General features: G+C 43.8%; 1 protein-coding gene across 1 annotated transcript; it reads right to left on the bottom strand.

The window, feature by feature from the left end:
* NXPH3 (neurexophilin 3) lies at nucleotides 1–15,851 on the bottom strand. The gene is made up of 2 exons (XM_073004370.2): nucleotides 15,463–15,851; nucleotides 1–3,597 (listed from the first exon to the last, which is right to left on the bottom strand). The coding sequence occupies exons 1-2, from the start codon at nucleotides 15,517–15,519 to the stop codon at nucleotides 2,845–2,847; spliced, it is 810 nt and encodes a 269-aa protein (XP_072860471.1). The 5' UTR covers nucleotides 15,520–15,851; the 3' UTR covers nucleotides 1–2,844.
* Nucleotides 15,852–16,111: the final 260 nt, after the last annotated feature.

The following is a 16,111-nucleotide window of genomic DNA, read 5'->3' as shown; positions in this document are numbered from 1 at the left end:
ACAAGGGACAGACAGGAAGAGTGTGTCTATGTCCAATCTATGTTCCCTTTGCAACCACAGGCTATAACAAACAGCAAATCTTCCATGGGACCATATTGCATCTAGACATCTGATCCGATGCTCTAGCCATCAGGTCTGATGCCTTTCCAAGACTGTCATCCCCTAGATATCTTGGACTACAACTCACATCATCCACGGTCAGCATAGCCAATCAGGAAACTTGTTTGTACTATTCTTCCTCCTCCACCTCTGTGATTGAATTCCGTACACCATTTCTATACACAAACCTAAACATGCATACAAGCATGTTCTCAGTGATTGGCTTCATAGCTTCCTTCTGCTGGAGACTCACCAAAGGGAAGTACTCTCAGGACCATTGAATTGAGGTTTGCTGGGCAGTCATCTAACTGGTATAACTAATATGTTCACAGCACAATATATTACATCTCAATAATTTACTACATCTTCTCAAATTAGTAGGATTGCTCTGCATTAGAGTGTGTAGATGGATACTTTAACGACAAAACATAACTACTTGTGTATTGGGTGGTGGCGGTAATGTGGGCATCGGGCACCACATCAGAAGAGGCATTGCTTATACCTTCTCTGAGAAGGTGGAATGCCTCTCCCAACAGTGATGGCTCAATCTCAAAATTTTTTGCAAAGACTCATGGAAGACCTCTGGCCATAGCAACATGCTCCTTGCCTGGCAGTCCATTAGGTGGTGAAGGAGGAAAAGAGATGGCAAGAGAAAAAAAAAAGGAGAGAATTGGAGAAAGATGAAAAGAAAGTTACTTTTTTTGGAATACAGCTCTCAGAGTCCCCCAGCCAACATGGGTGTCACAGGGGAGTCAACAGCAGCTGGTCCCATTTTTAAGAAGTATTCTCTTCCATGTGTGAATGTAGGGAATGTGCCTTTTTGTAACACAGGAAGCGCCAACTTGCAACTCAGAAGAAAGACATCAGGTGTTGACTTCTACCTTGCTTGGTTGTCATGAAGAAGTTAGATTTAGAGTTAGAGTTAGATTTTTTCCTGGCTGGAATGGGTAGGTCCGTGCTGGAGTGCCCCGTGCCCCACTCACACCTTCTCCAACTGGGCCTCTTGCCACACCTTCTCAATAAACTTCCTAGTGCTGCTTAGTGATTAGCAAACCAGGGGCAGAGTGGGAGCATTCTACACCCACCTTTTCCATTTCTGGTTTTCCCACTTTCCCACACTTAACAGAGCAATGAGTTTGAAGAAGAGGCTCCTCACTATTCACAGATGTGTGTGGCTTTTTGTTTTGTTCTGCCTGTGAGTCAGGCCCCTGGAAAATCCACATCCCATGCATGCATGATTTGCTAATGACCAAATCAAGCTTTTGTCTCACTTGGGTTGATTACACTTGCACAAGCCATTCTGAACATTCATCTAATTAATCGGCCTAGGTTTTCTTTAAATCAAGTGATGGTGTAATAGTTTTATTTTCGCCTGCATCCATTTTCTGTGCCATATCCTGCCTCATGCCCTAGGCATTGGATCAATCCATTGTAGCAACAGATAAATTATATCTGCATCCTATTTGAGAAGCATTACCCGTTAGAGGATGGCAAGACCTGGCCATTATAAGGGACAGGCAAAATTAGGTGCAAGGAGAAGGCTTGGGGGGTGGGAAGCAACTGCTATAGCCTGGAATCATGAGCTGATGTCACACAACTTGTGACCCAGCAACACCCCTTTGGAATTTTAAGAACTAAATCCAATGTTAGTCCTGCTTAGAGTAGGCCCATTGATTTCAGGGGTTTGCTTCAGGTAGAATTAAGATTGAATTCAGCCTATAGTTGCACTCATTCAATCCTCTTTTCTGTCTTCTGTCTCTTAAAGAGAAAAGAGGGTCAAACTACACAACACAATAAGCTGTGTATTTAGAGCAAAGCACCTTTAATATGTAAAAGTCCCATGGATTTTAATGGGACTACTCCAGGTGAGGCTAAAATTAGATGAAGCCCTACAAATTCCAATGCCTATTTTTTTCTGTTTCACTCTTAGCAGGAGCATCTTTCATCTCTCCAATCAGCACACCTGCTTGCATTGTTTTGGTCTTTGGAAGGTAAACATGGCCCTCGTTTGTCAGTCAGATAGCTTGGATACACAGCTTTGAGATAGTGTATTGCCAGCTCTTACGTGAGACCAGACTGTCTCATGTAATTTGACCTTAAATATGAAAAATATGGAGAACGGAAGGGAAGCATGTTCAGGCAACACCTGGTAACTCTAATTAAAGATGGGAAATAGACAGATCTGGTCCTAGAGTGGTGTAGGAGATTGTAGCCCTCCATGTGCTCCAGGTCTACGCTCTCCCCATAGCCAGCCTAACTGATGGGGAGGGGGTTATGGTAGTCGCAGTGCCCAAGCATGTGCTGGGCCCATTGCCACCCCTGCCATTGACAAGCAAGTCATCCCATTCTTCTCCAATGGAAGCCACACCAAGACTTTCACAGTCACAAATCTTACTGGATTGGGCCCCTTATGAAGTTGGAGGAGGTGGGAAATGTGCAATTTGGATTTTCTGCTATAGCAACTGTTTTGCCCTTTGCATGAAAACTGGGAGAATTTCTTTTTCTTTCTTTTTTAGGGCTGAAGTGTTTCTTCCAAGGATGGTCTGTGAGTCCATGTTCTCTTGAACTCTGCTCCAAAACTGTTGTCCTTCAGCAGCAGCCAGGCTTTTGTTGGCTTGTCTGGCCTTGGAGAGACACAGCTCACCCTCCTCTCTGCTCGTGGCCTCTGTTTCTGTTTCTTGCCCCCACCCTTGGCCCAAATCAAGTTGTCCTTGGCCTGCATCTGAGATCAAAAGAGGTACGGCATCACCTGGAAGGGTAATAAGGAACATTGCTGTGGTAATTGTAATCAGGACACACTTTCTGCACAAGCCTGTAGTCTACACTGTAGAAGGTGATGTAGATACAGATGACCTTGAAGGGTTTGGAGCAGACCCAGGAAACCTGGCTTTGTGTGTGGTTCAGGAAGCAGGTTTTAGAAGGGTCGTAAGTACACAGGGTCGTTTTCTTCGCTCTGTCTACTTTTTCAAACTCTACCCTGCAGTTGAAGATCTTGGATTCTTTTGCCTCGATGAAAATTTGCTGCTCCAGATCAAACTCCACAGCTTTGTTGGGAGGCACCAGACTGACAGAGATGTTCCCCTGCCCTGTTGAGTTGTGCCGGAAGAAGACATTGACGGTGCCGTTCCCATGGTCAACCACTTTACCCGTGATCAAGAGGTTCAGCTTTACCGTCTTGATGTTGGAGTAGAAATCGCCCCAGCCAAATATTTTCTTAAGCCGGCCAGGGCCAGGGCCCAAGTCCCTTTGGCTCCGCAAGGATTGCAGTCCTTGGCCCTGCTTGGACAAGCTATCTAAGACATCCCAAAATTCTTGTGTGTTGGTGGAGGCCAATTCTAGTAAGGTTGTGTTTTGGAAGTGAGAGGGGGCTGCAGCCGAAGAAGACTTCAAGGAGAGTTGGTTTTTCTTCTTATGTACTCGGGATCTTGGTTGCTCTTTGGGTGATTTCCCACTTTCTTCCTCCTCCTCTTCTGTTGTCTCATCTTGGCCGCAAATCACCTGCATGGGAACAATAAGATCTATGAATTCATGAAGAGCAGTCTTTTTCTGCCATGTAATTTAAGCTGGCAGAGTGAGGATCTAGAGCAGTGGTGCCCAACCTTGGGTCTCCAATGGATTATTAGTCTAAAAACCCCAGAAGTCTTCGTCAGTAGCTGTGCTGGCCAGAATTTCTGGGAATTGCAGTTCAAGAATACAGTATCTGGAAACCCAAGGTTGGGAACTATTGATCTAGAGCAGTGGTTCTTAACGTGGGCGATAATGCCCCCCAGGGGGCGATTTCATTTTTCAGGGGGGCAGTAGAACGAAAAGGGGCGGTGTGGGGGCGCTGGAGCAGAAGGGGGGCAGTAGGGGGGCATTGGAGCAAGCTAAACCTGTGAAGATGGCTGCAGCCTTTTTACAGTGTGCATGAATATATATTTTCCTCCAATCTTAATTTAGTTTCAGAGTTTTTGTCTTGAAATTTTTAGTTCCTGCATTGCAGTTTGTTTTTATGCCCTTTTTATATTTCTTTTTGCGTCTTAAAATTCGCTTACAACTAAATAATTAAATGTTACTTTTTGGGAGCATTTCATTTTCTTGGAATTGAATTTTGTTTTCAGAGATCATTGGATTTAAGTGTCTTTAAACAAACAAACAAACAAACAAACAAACAAATAAGATATCATCACCATGGGGAGGGGGGCGATGATAACTTCTTCAATGGCTCAAGGGGGTGTTTCTTTCAAAAAGTTTAAGAACCACTGATCTAGAGCACCAGCTTGCTCATAATTGTTTGTTGCAATGAGTTTTTACTTTTTTACAGAAATTCTTGAGTATAAGTATACAAAATGTTTATCTTATGTGCAGAAGACTTGGGATGAGTATAACAAAAGTCAGGGTTGTAGCCCAGTGAATTGGGGAAAGCAACCAGTTCAATGGTGCTCCAAATATTGGACCCTCATAAGTCCCAGCAGCATGTTCTGTCATCTGAGATAATGGGAACTGTAATCCAGAAATATTGGTGGGTCACAAGTTCAGGGACGTAGTGGTGCTGCGGGTTAAACCGCAGAGGCCTGTGGGCTGCAAGGTCAGAAGACCTGCAGTTGTAAGATCAAATCCACATGACGGAGTGAGCTCCTGTCACTTCTCTCAGCTCCTGCCAACCTAGCAGTTCAAAAAGCATGCAAAATGCAAAATGCGAGTAGATAAATAGGTATCAACACAATGGGAAGGTAACGCTGTTCCGTGTCTAGTCGTGCTGGCCACGTGACCACAGAAGATTGTCTTTGGACAAACGCTAGCTCTATGGGTTGGAAACGGAGATGACCACCGCCCCCTAGAGTCGGACAGGACTGGACAAATTGTCAAGGAGAACCTTTACCTTTTACAAGTTCACCCACACTTACAACAGAAAATGGGAAAGAAAAAAAGTGGGGGGCAAATGTTAACTCATGTTCATTCCAGCATGGACTCATATTATTTACCAACATCTGGGACAGTTATACATTCTCTACTTTTGCTGTTATTTATTAGTATAAAAAGGTATTTAATAATCACATTTCACCCCCTGAGTTCCCAAACCAATATACAATAAAATAGTTTAAAGTTTTTCTTTTTCTTTTTTAAAAAAAAAAGCACATTAAAAACAAATCTAAAATCTAATAAATGTGCTAAATAATTCATGTTTATGTATCAACCTCTATTTTCATATTCAAAGAGGTCTTGCAACAAATAAAATCTCCTGAGTTCAGGGTAGGTGAAGAGACTACAAACGTATCCGTACACTTTCTGTTCTCCAGCATGGGTTGCAGAAAGAAGGCAGGAATTTTCATACAGCCACAGTTTAATGTTGCATGTAAACCCTAAATTGTGGTTAATCTTAACTATGATATGTTTCAATGAAACCAGATTAATAATCCATTGTGTGAAGCTGGTTGTTTGAAACAAATTACAGTTAAGTTTAACCATGTTCTCTGGCCCAAACCATTGTTAGGTCTACTATGTTATTTGACCAAGCACACTTTGGCCACTTAAAAGTGGGAGTTAACACACCCTAACTCATCCTCACCAGGCCAGAGGAAAGGGGAATAACATAGGTCTAAGGAGTGATTATTTTCCTTCCAGTTATAATGAATTATGGCTGATTATAATAACTTTTGAAAAAGGTTAGAAAGGTGATGCCATACAAAGGAAGTTCATGGCAAAAGTTGCAAGGTTAGAAGACTGGGTTCGTCTTACAAAGCAGGAGGTTGATGACTATCCTGAGGACAGGAGCAAGCATCTTCGAGATTGTTTATTAATAACTATGTGCTGTCATGTTTACTGTGACTTATAGATAATCTGCTAGGGTTTTCTAGGTGTAAAATACCCCCAAATAGTGTACAGCTCACTCTTTCTAGTACTGTACACTGTAGGACTGTGCAGCTTGCCCCAGGCCACACAGGTGGCTTGCCATGGAATGCCATCAGACACATATGAGCCTGGTGATTTCAGCCTGTCCTACCCTCTGGAAGCACAAAAGAGATTCGAATTGTCCACCTTGGCTCTTGAACCAAGTGCTCCAAGTCACTGCACTATAGAAGGACCTAAGAGGGTTACAACAATGAGGACATATATTTTTCCTTCACAATGGTGAGAGATATTTCCCACAGCAAAACTACTGCAATCTTGTCAATGCATTTGTGGTCAAACTACACAACAGAGGTACCTTAGTGTTGTGCTCCCATTAATGAAGAAAGACATCTGATTATCACAGTCCATCATTTTCCTTATCTGTGTTTCCTATATTGTTATTGCTTTGTTTTGTGACTGATTGTTAGCAGATAATGCGGACTTAATTCGTGCGTAGAGATGGGCAGACTCCGAACTACAAATTGGAAAAAAAGGATGCACTGGGCTGTTTCATGATTCAGTTGATGCAACCCGTTTTTCTAAAATGAAATGAAGCACCAAACCTTTTTCTGCTCAGCGCTTCATTTTGCTTTGGCAAGTAGGTGGGCGCTTGTGCAGTGGTGGCCGGCCTGACTCCTGGAAGGAAAGCTTGACTGCTGTCTCTGGCGGCAGTGGCAGCAGAGGTGGTGGTGGAGGTGACAGGACCCGGTAGGGAGAAGATGGGGGCAGTGGGAAGGGAGTGGGAGGGCAAAGGGGGAGGCAGAGTCAGCCCAAGATGGTAGGTTCCTCTCTCCACCCAGGCAAGAACCAGAAAAACAAACTGTGTTTTTCCGGAGGGTTGGGGTAGTTCATGGTTCATGGTTAGCCTCAAACCATCACAAACCACTGGTTTTCTGGTTTGTGCCCATCTCTATTTGTAAGACTTCTGATGCACATGTCTCTGAGGAAATGTCTTTGCAGACATTTTAACCAAAGAGACTAAACGGTCTTATTAATGTTTAGTTTGACTCCTAGAAGATCTTTGGTTGAAAAATCCTGAGCAACCTACCTTTGAAATTATATCCTCCATAACCCCAACATACCTTCAGTCTAATTTTTGGAACTGGTCTAGGCTTTGATGTGCTTCATAACGGAGCCTATCCTAGCCCCTCCACTGCATGAGAGAAAACATTCTTCCTCAGAGTGAGTTGCAGCTTTTGTGTTCTGAACTGTCACACTGAGGAGAAATTGCCTCTTTTCTTTTGGCGGGAAAGGCAACCCACTGAGATTTTACTACAGGTCATGCTAGCATTTATTCAATTAATCAGTACAAGGCTAGGGACTTCATTGATTCAAAGATCATTAATTGGTCAGCAGCAATAGGGAACGGGTGAAAATGAGGAAGCAATGCAAATAATAGGTCTCGGTGTGTAATCAGCTACTCCTGCCACCAGCAGTGTTTTCTCAAAAGCAAACAGGTGGGAGAGAGGGAGACGTAAAGACTCAAGCTTATGCTGAATCAGACTGCTGGATTTGGTACATCCAACTAGGTGCTAGAAAGAATGACTTTGGAAACCACAACCCCCAGAATTCCTCAGCCAGCGTGGCTATAACTATGGTGGCTGGGGGATTCTGGGAGTTGTAGTAAAAAAAAATAGAACTTTTCCTGACCCAGTGCTTCGTTAGTGTTCCCCAATCAGACAAGCTGTGCTTGTGAATTAAGATGCTGCGTGAACCTGACCTTACACTGAAAATGTGTTTAGTTGAGGCCCCACAACATGGAACAAGACTGACATGAACCATGTGTAAAGCATGCTGAGTACCCAAAATTGCTGCTCTGCTGTACTCCCCCTACAACCTCCAGCAGTTAGACAAGAAGTGGGCTGCTTTATAATCCTGAGGGAAACAGCTTACTTCCACCCCACTCCTGTTTCGTTACTGCAATCAGCCAGTTCAGGATTAATATTGAACAGCAGCCACAAAAATTGTTCCCAGAATCCTCTCTGTTCTTGAAAAACATGGTAGCTTAATTCCATGTGTTCCAATTTAGAGTGAATTTAGCGCCTGCTGGGACTTTACAAAACAGATCCGCCTGAGCAGAGATGGTTTATAACTTGATCTCTGCCCTGTATTTGGTTTATCACTTGTACTGGAAATGGTACTGCATTCCCTCTGATGTTCGCTCTACCAGTATGCATAGGAGGAAGAGCTTCTAGCGACAGTGTGTCATGCGTAAGACACCACCTACTTAACTCTGAGGCAAAGATGCATATTACAGTATTTATTTAAAATATTCTTACCCTGCCTTTCTTATTAAAAAGGACCCAAGGCAGCTTACATCATTGAAAGACAATATTAAAAGTGAAAAACAATGAATATACAAACGTGGCTTATATCATTAAAAGACAGTATTTAAAGATTAAAGTAATGAGTATTAAAAGGCTGGGCAATATGGACCATTGGATTTTTGGACTGCAGGGCCCATCAACCTGTACTATTCTGGGTGAAGCAATTGTGAATTTGTAGTCCAGTGACATTTGGAGGGCCACAGTATTACTCATCAAGCTCCAAAGAAGTAGCCACGTTAATCTGATTTTTTTTGTCCATGAATGAAAGCTAGCTGGATAGTTCAGTGAGTTAGGTTTCTGGGAGTTCGATTCCTCACTGTGGATCCAGAAGAGCCAGCCTTGGGAAAACATGAAAAGTCTCATACCAGCCCAACAAGAAGGGAATGGTAAACCACTTCTGAGTACTCTCTACCTTAACCCCCCCCCAAAGGCTGCCATAAATCAGAGTTGACTTGACAGAATTATTATTACAGAATAACAGATTTATTTCAGCAAAATGAACTTCTTCAGACACAAGGAAGGCAAAGAGAAATAATTGTGTCCCTTGACAGACTTTGACCTCTGTCCCTTAAACAACTCTTCGCCTTCCTGTAGCAGCCAGGTCAACCTAATTTACCACCCTGGTTAGGCTCTGCTAATTAACTGTCTTATAGAAAGAGCCTCGTGGTGCAGTGGTTAAACTGCTGCACTGCAGCCAAAACTGTGCTCAGGACTCGGGGTTCAGTCCCAGGTAGCCGGCTCAAGGTTGACTCAGCCTTCTATCCTTCCAAGGTCGGTAAAATGAGTACCCAGCTTGCTGGTGGGGTGTGTGTGGAATGTGTAGCCTGCATAAATAACTTGTAAACCGCCCAGAGAGTGCTTGAAACAGTATGGGCGGTATATAAGCAGCACACTTTGCTTTTTTAAAAAATAGTTCCATTTCTGTGTTAACAAGCTATCCTCACTTGGTCTGTTATCTATATCCTCATCTCATATATCCGGTCTGTTCATTTTTAGAGTCATGTCCATAACCTGGCTCCTCTCCTTTTTACCAGTAGTGTTATTGTAGAAGTCGTTCCTAGATCAGGGGGATACAATTTAGGGACTATAGAGGGGGAAATGGTTAGAATAGCCTCTGTCTTCCCCATTTCCACTGCCTCTATGTCCTGATCCTATACAGAGCTGGAAGATACTGCTTTTTTTGGACTCCATACTGGCCAGGTTACCATGGGAATTGTAGTCTGGAAAAGTGTTCATTTCCAGCCTTCAATCTTACAAGTTAGAAGAGAGTTTGCACACACTGGGGTTGCATCCATTTTTTCCAACATTCCTGATTGTGTCAGGATAGTTTCACGAGCAGTTGCATAAAGCTGTGCATGATGGATGGCCAAGAATTCTGTTGGATTTAACAGTTTTGATGAAAGTAGCCTTCTGCACCTTTCCCCCACCTTTCGCAAGAAGAAACACACCTTGCTTCAAGAACCCAAGAACCTGCAAGGCTAGCAGGGCATTCTGGAGAAACAAAGCACGCATGTGGCAATGTCACGTTTGAAAATACAGATGGCTAAAAGTGTATATAATGGATCAAACAAGCACGGTTATGCTCTAGTCTAGACAATGAAAGTTGCCTTAAATGGGGAAAATGCACACATAAATGCACCCGTTAGAGAAAATCAATAAGAAAAATGTGCATACTTTTCAGTGTGGGAAGAAAAGCTGTCTCAAAATCTGAGAAAAGCAAAGTTTTGAAGAAAATGCAGGTGGGATTCAGGGAAACAGAACAGAATTGAGACAGAGAAGTTTTCACATCACAATATAATATACAGGGCTGTAGTGTCAGAAGATTCTGGGCTGTGCTGCTAACCTCAAGGACAATTCAGTGTCCTTTCGTGAATGTCCCAATGATTGCTCTTTCTACTTCTCTATCCTCCTGTTCCTCAGGAACTGAAATATTTCTATTCCTGAAAAGAGGGTAGAAGTTGGTCCTTTATTAATACACGTCTAGAATGCTCAGCTGTTTCCCACTGGTGTCTCAGAATCTTTGAAAACTGCTGATAACCAGAACCTCATTCCACAGCTACTGTAAAGTATGTGTCAGCAGTGCCATCCCACTACATTTTGCCACCTGAAGCAGAACCAGGATAAGAGCCTGCCTCTCCAGACAGCCCTGTGTGACAACCAACAGTTGTGTCAGCATCAACAGCTACTTTCATTGCTGCCCACCCCAAGAGTCGTATGCTGCTGCCTGAAAAAGATTCCCTTCCTGCACAACTGGCCAGTGATAGCAGCCTATTTTAAAAAGGAAAGAAAAACTTGGCTAGCCCTGTATAAAGACGAAAACATGAATCTACTGAATCTATGGAACTTTGGATACTTATGTGATTTTTATTGACTGACTGGGTCTAGCTAGGTAGTACCAGCAGCTGGATTTAGCCCTTTTATTCCCCACTGAAACCCGTTTCTTCCAGAAACTGGTGGCTACTTCCCCAATGTGCTGCCTTCCATAGGTTGCTGGATTACAGTTCCCATCAGCCTTGGTCATGCTGGGGCTAATGGGACCTCCAGTCCAAGATAGCTGGTGGGTGCCACACTAGAGAGGGATCTGCAAGCTGGTCCCTAGCATTGCTCCTGGCCCAGCAAGTCTGTATTCATATGAACACTCCATTAAAAAATATAGCCTTATACAAGGTCAGCCTATTTTGTCCATTTAGCAGGACTGTATTGTCTGTTTCCTGACAGGCGGCGGCGGCAGCAGCAGCTGCTCTCCAGGGTCAGAGGAAGAAAGCTTTCCCATCACAGAATCTTCTTAACTGGACGTTCTGGGGAACGCGCCTGCTGTCTTCTGCATGCATAGCAGGTGCTCTGTCACTGATATGTACTCCCCCCCCCCCCATTGGCCAAAATATATATATATTAAATCTCTTGTGTCCAACATTCAATACATGGCCCTTAACACTATAGAACAAGCTGCATTTGGTTTGCTCTGCCATAATGAAAGGCTGGGAAAGGGAGAGGATAGGGGGCAGATTTTGACCCAGGATCTCTGTATGGTGACAAGCGCAGAAGGTTGTCTCATGGTTGTCAGGATGAGAATACGTGAGAATATTGCAATATTCATTCCCTCAATCTCAGCGTTTATTTAGTGCCGTTCTTGTCTTCCACTGTTCTACATCTGTTTGGAAAGTAAATCTTAACCTGGGAGAACTTGCTCCCAGAAAAAGAATCCCAGGCATAGGACGGCAGGTATGAAGCAAGCCAATGAATGCATGTTTCGATCTAGCACTTTGATTGCAGCAGCAACATTAATTTAAATCTCTGCTCAGCCTCAGTTTTCCATCTGTTACACGGGCCTACCATAGACCTCACAATTCAATATGGCTGCACAGCCATATAAGCCAATGTTTGCAAAGACTATGTTTTTTTTTTTAATGACAATGGATTATTTTGAAGAAATTACTACTTCAAAGGCAAAAAAGTGCTGTTGTTGTTTTAAATTTCCCCACTGCCTGTGGGTAATATCTGTGAACAGGTTCCACTCAGTTAGTTCTCTTATGCCACTCTCTGTTATTTGGCCTAACCTACTTTGCAGGGTTGTTGTGACAGGACTGCTCACAGAGAGTGTCTCAGTGATCCCTGTTTTTGAAGAGCGATTTTGAACGTAGCTCGGTTTGGCCATTTATATGAAGCAAGCTGGAGTTGTATGTGTAACTTAGTATGTTTACTTAATATAGAAGAAGCACTCAAATGTCTATTAGCCGATAGTCATGATAAGCCAAAGGGGGTCTCCACCGTTCAAGGCACTGTGCCTCCATTGATATAGGACCCAGCTTTACTATTACATTCCACTGGGTCAAAGAATCTTTGGTTCTCTAATGGAGTTTGGTCTCTCAGAAATGCCAACAAGCAAGGCCAATGATAAGGCATTATGGGAACTGTAGTTCCAAACACCCAAGGGACCCAAGATTCCCAACTCCTGCATTATTTGTAGTTTCCTGTGGTATTTTAAGAACCAACTAAAAACGTGGATGTATAGGCAGGCCTTCCCTTCCAGTTAATTCCTGTCCTCTTTCCTTTTTTATTCTTTTTCTCTTTATTTGATTTATTTTGTATTTTTCCCATCTTGCAGAATCATTTAATTAATTAATTGTTATAAATTTTTCTTGAACTTGTTATCCTTTATGTTGTAAGCCGCCTAGAGTGGTCGAAATGACTAGATAGGTGGGGTATAAACAAACAAACAAACAAACAAACAAACAAACAAACAAACAAACAAACAAACAAACAAACAAACAAATAAATAAATAAATATTCGACAGACCATGTACAGAAAGGTGGGTCAGAACTTTCAAGTTCTCTTCCATAAACAACCAAAGTGTGCTTAACAAATATATTTTTAAAATTTGCAAAATAGTCAATGCCCTCATTAGATTTTTGTATCTCAAACATGCACCAGAACGTTTCATCTATTTGTATAAGATCAAACAAACAAACAAAAATCACTAAAAGCCTTTGGGGATCAAATCATCTTGCCGCATTATATAGATTATCCAGCTAAAATTGAAGAATTTCCAAGGCCAAATCATTTCCCCCACCTCCTATATAGATCTTGCTCACTGTGTGTCCAAACGGATTGTACCTGTTTCATATAACAAGCATGCTCACCCTTTACTTGGGAAAGTTACTTTTCAGCCCACAACTGACAGAATCCCTTAGCTGGCCTGGCCATTGAGGGACACTGGTTGAGGGATTCTGGGAGCTATCATCCAAAAAGTAACTTCCATCTCTGCAGTTCTAGGATAATGACGATGATTAACTTGCCAGCAATTTTGGTTATTCTCAGCTGAAATGAGGTGCCAGGGGAATTGCTACAACCCAGAGCAAATGCTGCTAGCCTAGCTGGACCACCAGTCTGACTCAGTGTAAGATACCTTCATATGTTTACCTCAGTAAGGAGCCTCCCAGTTCTTTGTGAGGGAGACCTCTCATAAACTTGGAAAGGCCCCGATCATCCTCCTGGGTGTACTTCAAGTTACGTAAATGTCTGCCAATTGTAAGCAGGCCCTTGTCAGGCATTAAAGATACGTTTTTGTATTGTTTTGTTTAAAAGGTGGATGGGCAAAGATGCCCAGGTTGGAGGCGATCACAGAATCCCACCAGCCAACTCCATTCTTATTCAGCCCAGCTGCCACCCTCCGCAGTGCCCACAGCTTTTGGAGGAAGATGATTCCATGCCAGATCCACAGGGATTAAGGGCACTCAGCTGCCAAAGAACGCTCTGGGCTCATTTCCCTGTGGAGTTGAAATGTGTTTTTGTGTAAAGAACAACAAAACGATGGAAGAAGGCAGGTAGCGGGAAAGAGTTCAGCTCTTAAGAGCAAGACAGAGAGGGTCGAGTAGTTACTGACGCTGAGCAGCTTCTACAGGAGATAAGCTTGTACAGGCGACCCCCCCTGCAATTCCAGTGGGAGGACCTCTCTCTGAACTGTCTTCTAAGGGACAGGCATGCCAGCCTCTTGCAAGAAAAACGTAAGAGTTCTGTGGCACCTTAAAGACTACCATTTTTAAAAACAGCATTAAGGTTTTTGTTACACAGAACAGTGATTAAATGGTTCAATACTGTGTGTTTCTTTTCTTTTCTTTTTTGAACAGATTCCCCTCCCATAAATCTCTTAGCTTTTAAGGTGCCACGAGATTCTGTTTGTTTTTCTCTTGAGCATAGAGACTCTTCGTTGGGAGGGGAAGTGGAGGACATTACGTCTTCTCCCACATCTTAGAAATAGTTCTTATTTCCACTTCTGCCAATTCATACCAGGCAAAGCCCTCCTCCACCTTGAAATAGAAACACCATTCAGAAAATCTCTGAATAAGTTCCCCTGGTTTCTCTGCCTACAGTTTCGGAGGAAAACAATCACAGAAGTCACCTCGTTGGATTCAGAGTGGCGGTCTTATCTCAGCCCACTCCTGTCAACTGAAGTGTTGTGAGTCCATCACATCGCAAACTCCCAGCTCTGGAGCATCGAGAAGAGAGGATTTAAAAATTAACCTTGCAGCTATCCATTTTGACACTGGCTGACGCAAACACTCTTGGTAGGTAAACAATGTTTCTCAGGCTTGGCTCCCCTTTAAAACCTGAGCTCTTCCTAAGACATTCTTTGGTAATTAGTCTTCGTTAAGTTTGGGCAGTTGCTGAAAGAGGAGGCATTGGGGAACCAGTGTGTCTTAGAGAGGACCTTAGGGAATGTTATCGGTTGATGGTACATAATTGGTCGGGTTTAGCCTTGCCTTCGAAGCTGCATTCAAATCCATACAGTGAGAAATCTCGCTTGGTGACCTCCGTCATCTCTATTATTTATTTGCTGCTCATCTGCTTCCTTCTATGTCCCACTAGGTTTGGGAGGATTCTGCACCCCCTGCTCCCTTGAGTGACAAGTTATTTGTCCTCTCTTGGGTGTAAAACCTCCCCTATAAGTAGAAGCAAGGTATTCCATGGCCTTCCATTTTTGTTCAGCCCAATTTGCAGCATGGGTTTCTGCTTAGGATTTGACTGCATACTGGAGAAAGGACTTCATCGCCTGGCATCATCACTGGCCAGATTTCTCCTACCCTTTCTTGGGTGGTCGGGATGGTTTTTGGGTTATTTGCAGCCTGGCTCACTTGCTTGAGTCAGGTAGAAAGGTGGAATACCTCTTTCTTGTGGCACTGAGGTCTAGGGAATACTGCTTGCAGTGGGGTGGCAGAGTCGCCAGCCTGTCTCCCTTGCACAAAATCACAGAGCAGGAGAAACTGCTGCTGACATGAAAACAAAGTAATACAGAAATGCTCCCACTGTCAGGCTAAAGAAATAAGACTCTCACTACTCTTGGTTCTGGTAAACAGACCGGTGGTTCTCCCTTACAGACAGCCGGGGTTGGACTAGATGGCCTCTTGAGTCTTTGTGAATTTGTGCTGCCACAACCCACCTGTCAAAGTTGCGGCAAGGCTAGATGGTAAGAAGCAAGCAGAAATGTGCTAAGAGAAGGGTTGTGGAAACAGCAGACCACAGCAACTGCTTGGACATCGCACCCGATAGAGAGGAAAGGAGAGGAGGCGCCCCTTTGCTTTGCTTGCAGGTAGATACAAGGGCATGGCCCGTCACTCCTCCAGCACCACCACCCACTTCTCACCCCTGGTCCCATCAGTCACTTACCAGCAGATAGATGCTTCCCTGGATAAGAAAGATGAAACAGCACCGTGTCAGCTGCATTTTCAGACCTCTTCCCTTGGTTTTTTTTCCCTTCGGTTGGTTTCTGGTCAGTCTGTTCAGCCTCTTCTATCTCCTTCTCACCGGTGTTATTATAATCTGGCCTCCAGCCTCCTAGGTACCCCCCATGCCAGTTTCCCGCCCTTGGCTTTCTAATCAGTCAGTGGGGTAAGAGCTATGCCTTTTCACTCTCTGCAGCTGGAGACCTCCATGTGGCTGCCTGCTGGTTGCTTGCTCGCCTTTGCTGGAGACTCTGGTAAAACTCCAGTCCCTCTCTCTCTCTCTCTCTCTCTTTTTCTCTCTCCCTCTCCCTGCTCTGCTCTCCACTAGCTCCCTCCCACTGGCAGGTGCCACCACTGGAAGCAGCGGAGCAGTCCTGCCTTAACCCTTGCCTGCCTGCAAACTCACCAAAACTCCGGCAGCACAGAAAAGGAAAAGTTGGCTCAAGGGATAGCATGGCTTGGTTGCAGGGAGGAATTGGGCAGAGGTCTCTTTCCCGAGCCTGCCCCATTGTTAGGCCAGCATCTAGGGAAGAATGTGCTGGTGAGATTTTAGGGGACAGTCAAGAAACACTCTTCTGAGACATGCAGAAATA

Source organism: Pogona vitticeps, chromosome 6, assembly GCF_051106095.1.
Source record: "Pogona vitticeps strain Pit_001003342236 chromosome 6, PviZW2.1, whole genome shotgun sequence".
Classification (NCBI taxonomy): domain Eukaryota; kingdom Metazoa; phylum Chordata; class Lepidosauria; order Squamata; family Agamidae; genus Pogona; species Pogona vitticeps.
The sequence above is the reverse complement of the archived record's forward strand: the minus strand, read 5'-3'. Positions and strand labels throughout refer to the sequence as shown.